Raw genomic sequence first — 4045 nt, forward strand, 5'->3', positions numbered from 1 at the left:
CCCCAAACACCCCCCACCCATCCCCATGCATTTCCACCCATGCCCCTGCCTCTCCCTGGGGCTTTTCCAGGCCAGATGCCCCTTCCCCAGCTCCGGGGCTCACTTTGGGTTGAGCCTGGATGAAGGGGGATGTGGGGGGTGGCTACGACTCAGTTTCCCCAGACTGAGCATCTTTGGGTCACCCCCCCAGGACCAAATGTAACCCTTTAACTCTGGGATACGTCACTCCCCAAACACCTCCCTCCCCTCCAAGAAGCCATTTCAGGCCCCCTGAAGCCTGGAGTAGAGGTGCTGGGAACCTGGAAGTGAAAAGCCCCCCAGGGAGGGTCCTCAACGTTTGCAGAGGGGTCGAGGCGGACAAGGGCCTGGCTGGCTCGGGGAGAGAGTTTCTGCCTGGAAACATGTTGCGGGAGATGGAAGGAAAGATCCAGGCTCGGAGGCAGGATGGAAAGGAGGTGGAGACCGGGATCCGGGGATGGAAAACGTCTCCCCGGCATCCGGGACACGGAAACGTTGGAAGGGGGCAGGGAACAAGGCTCCTCTCTGGGGCAGGCGTCTGGATCCGGCCCCACCAGGTTGGATCAAAGATGACATGAGCAGAGACTCCCCCCATCGCCCTCCCTCCGTGCCCCACGTCCTGGCAGAGACCAGCCGGTTTCAAAGGGCCTCTGGGTCCAGTCCAAGCCTCTTTGGAAGTGAAACCAGCTGGAAAATGCCCAGTGCTTTTCTCCCCCCCCGTCTCTGGGCATGTGGATTTGATATTTTTGCAATGAAAATCCCAGGAAAGAAAGAAAAAACCCAAAACAAAACAAGTTACAGGTTGAAAGCCAGCTTCAGGGACAAGCGTCGGGCTTCGAAACCCACCGAACCCTGAAAAACACCCAGGAAAGGCATCGACTCAGCCGAGACCCCCAAGTCCTGCCCTGAAAACTGATTTTTCCCAAACCAGGGAGAAAGGGAAGAGGGAACTTTCTAGCTGAAAGCCGATGGTTCGGCTGAAAACTTACAGAATTCACAAGAAAAGGTTAAAAAAAGGGGGAGTTACCGTATTCTCTCACATACAACACGCGCCTTTGCACTCACAACCGGCTCCCTGTGTGGCTATTCAGGGAGTCAAGTGACTTAATGGATCGTCCCAAGAGGACGGAGCTGGGCTGGTCTCAGTGGGGGCAGAGGACAGGACAAGGAACAATGGGCTCAGGCTGCAGCAAGGCAAGTTGAGGTTGGATATGATATTAGGAAGAACTTTCTCACGAGGAAGGTGGTGAAGCGCTGGATCAGCCTGCTCAGAGCAGCGGTGCAGTCTGCATCCTTGGAGGTTTTGAAGACCCGGGTAGATAAAGCTTTGGCTGGGATGATGGAGCTGGGGCTGGTCCTGCCTTGAGCCCTCCTGAGATCCCGTCCAACCTGAATTTTCTATGATTCTTCTTCACTCCGGAGGTTTGAATGACCATCTCTGTCTTAACTGCTCTTGCCAGTCCGCTAATCAAATTCACATCGCTTGCCTGCTGCTCCTGGTCTCCCTTCTCCCATTTCGAGGTTCCTTTCAAAAGCAGTGATGCACCAGCCTTCAGCAGCAAGTAGGGTTTCAGCTTTAGTTAAGCAGTACAGGGAAGGCGAGCAAGGTGAAGAGGAGGCTCCACCCCTGCTCCACACAGCCATGACCTCTAGACAAGTCTCCCCCCACCTTCATTCTGCCTTTCAAAAGCCACCCGCGGGTCTGTCTGGGCCGCGTGGCAGGACAGGAAATACGGTGCTTCCCCCAGTTTTGACATCTCAACTTCAGTTTCCTTTTGGATGGAAAAGCTCTTTTTTGGGGGGTCTCGAGCTCTCCGATAGCTTCAGGACACAGCCGACTCCCTGTCCCGAAAGTGTTAATTGTTTTGCCGCTGCCTCCCCCCCCAGTTCCTTGCTCGCTCTCCTGGGATTTAGGGCAGGTCTCAGCTGTCCCTGCTGTTGCAGGGCCCCGCCCTGGGCTGGGATTAACCCCCACCCTGGGCCCTGATTGAATCCTAATCCTGAAGCAGCAAACCGTGTTTAATCAGAGGCTTTCATCTGCCCCACTCCCCCCCACCTCCCCGGGCGTCTGCTTGCCCCCGGCTCCGGCTCCCGGCGATGGCAGCGGCTGGCTGCGGCAGAGATATGCACACACGCACACATACACTATAGGCCCAGAGATACACCCCACCCCACCCCACCCCCACACACACACACAACAGGCAGAGATATAGCCACCCCCACCCCCTAGGCATACACGCATACCCTAACGACAGAGAGATACACACCATAGGCAGAGATATAGCCACAGACACACACACAGAGCAGAGATTGCGTGTACATCTCTGTACAGAACTGTGGCTTTGCTCAGAGGTTCGATGCCCAGCTTGTCCGGGCCACTTCGGACAGGCCTGCTCCTGCCTTGGGCTGGGCTTGGACTGGATGTGACCCCTGGAGCTCTCTCCGGAGCAATTTAGGCCCTTTTATTTCTTTAAATGACCGCCGATCTGGGCTGCATGGACAGGCTTGGAAAACAAAGACCGTGGGCAAAAGCCAAGAGTCGGCGTTATCCAAGGGCTGCAGACCACCAGTTTGGAGGCCTGGGTGGGCAGGACTGAGAGGGAGAGGCTGGAAGAGCTCGAGGGGTCACGTCTGGAGACGGAGGGGGGGGTTTGATCCCAGTCTTGGGGCGACAACAGAGAGGACGGGGACAGGCTTTTCTCTGGGGCCGCAGGGGACAGGACTAGGAGCAACGGCCTCCAGCTGCAGCAGGGGAAACTGAGGCTGGAGAGGAGGAGGGTCCAGCACTGGGCGTCTCCATCCCTGGAGAGGTCCAAGCGCAGGCTGGAGAGACCCGGGGCCGGGAGGGTTTGAACAGGGCCGATCCAGATGTGACCCAAAGAGGTCCCTTGCAGCCGGGCTTCCCCCTGACACCTGCCTGCCCGTCTCATTCCCCTCTCCAACGCGACCTGCTCCTCGCTCTATGTGCGTGCAGCGCCGTGCACACAGGGCCTTTTGCTTTCAGTGCTGTACAGTGTCCTACAGCCGCCAGGGTTGGGGTGTGCAGGGGAGCCCCACCTTGGGCCCCGGGAGCTGACACCGGGACTCTCCCCGCAGGGGGGTTCCTCTTCAAGCAGTGGAAGGAGAAGTTCCTCTTCCTGGCCCTGGACGGCAGCCTGATCATCAGCCGTGACGCCCAGTCTCCGGCCGAGCTGGGCATCTCTCTGGGCACCAGCTGCCGTGCCATCCTGGAGGGCCGCGAGCTCGGGGACCTGCCTCGCCTGCCCGGGGGCGCCCGGCCTGACAGCTGCCTGGGGCTGAGCCTCAGTGACGGCCGGGTCTTGCTCCTCCTGGCCCCAGACAGCCAAGTTTGCAGGTAGGACCAGGGTGGAGGGCAGGGGGAAAGCAGGGCGGGCAACTCCCGGCCTAGGGGAGATGCAGACGTGCAGGGGATGGGGGCTGCTATCCAGCACCTGTTCTCTGCCCCACTCAGCGGGGTGCCCGAGAGCCTTTGCAGGGTGCTACAGCGGGGACCTGCCCTCGGCAGCTCCCATCACTGGGTACAACCCCGGCGGGGGGGATCGGCTGCCCATTCGCCCTCCCATCTTGCTGGCCGCACGCGAGGAGCCAGTTTCAGACCCAAGCCAGCACAGATCGAACTAGGGGAACGTGCGCTCGTTTGCTACGATATCAGTTAAACAGAGGCTGGAAGCTTTGCCCCTAGGCTAGTGGACCTGGCACTAGAGGATCCACTTTCAGACCAAAAGCAAATCCAAACGTAACCTTTGCAACACGCAGCCCTTTGCTAGATGAGTTTTGAAGTTTAAACAACAAACAACACCTCAAACGAGGCAAAACCTGATACGCTGCCCTGAGTCCCATGGCTGTCGGAGTTCAACGACGGCTCTTCTTTAGCTCCGCCCAGCAAAATCTCACCTTCTTGAGCACCTTCCTGGTGCCTCTGATGTGTCGCTGTTGGTTGTTTTGACCCCTGAGCTCGTGCGACGGTGCCCGCATGAAGAGTTGAAGCCATTGCAGGGCAGGGAAA

The 4045-nt window shown here is 58.4% G+C and overlaps 1 protein-coding gene across 3 annotated transcripts in view; it reads left to right on the forward strand.

Moving 5' to 3' along the window:
- The window catches only part of LOC112548243, a 9858-nt gene that overhangs the window by 3410 nt on the left and 2403 nt on the right, over positions 1–4045 (forward strand). For all 3 annotated transcript variants that reach the window (XM_025193405.1, XM_025193403.1, XM_025193404.1), the window contains one exon: positions 3115–3373. In XM_025193405.1, coding sequence (XP_025049190.1) covers positions 3115–3373 — 259 coding nt within the window. The remainder of the gene's footprint in view (positions 1–3114; positions 3374–4045) is intronic.

The sequence above is a fragment of the Alligator sinensis genome, unplaced genomic scaffold (assembly GCF_000455745.1).
Source record: "Alligator sinensis unplaced genomic scaffold, ASM45574v1 scaffold107_1, whole genome shotgun sequence".
NCBI lineage: Eukaryota > Metazoa > Chordata > Crocodylia > Alligatoridae > Alligator > Alligator sinensis.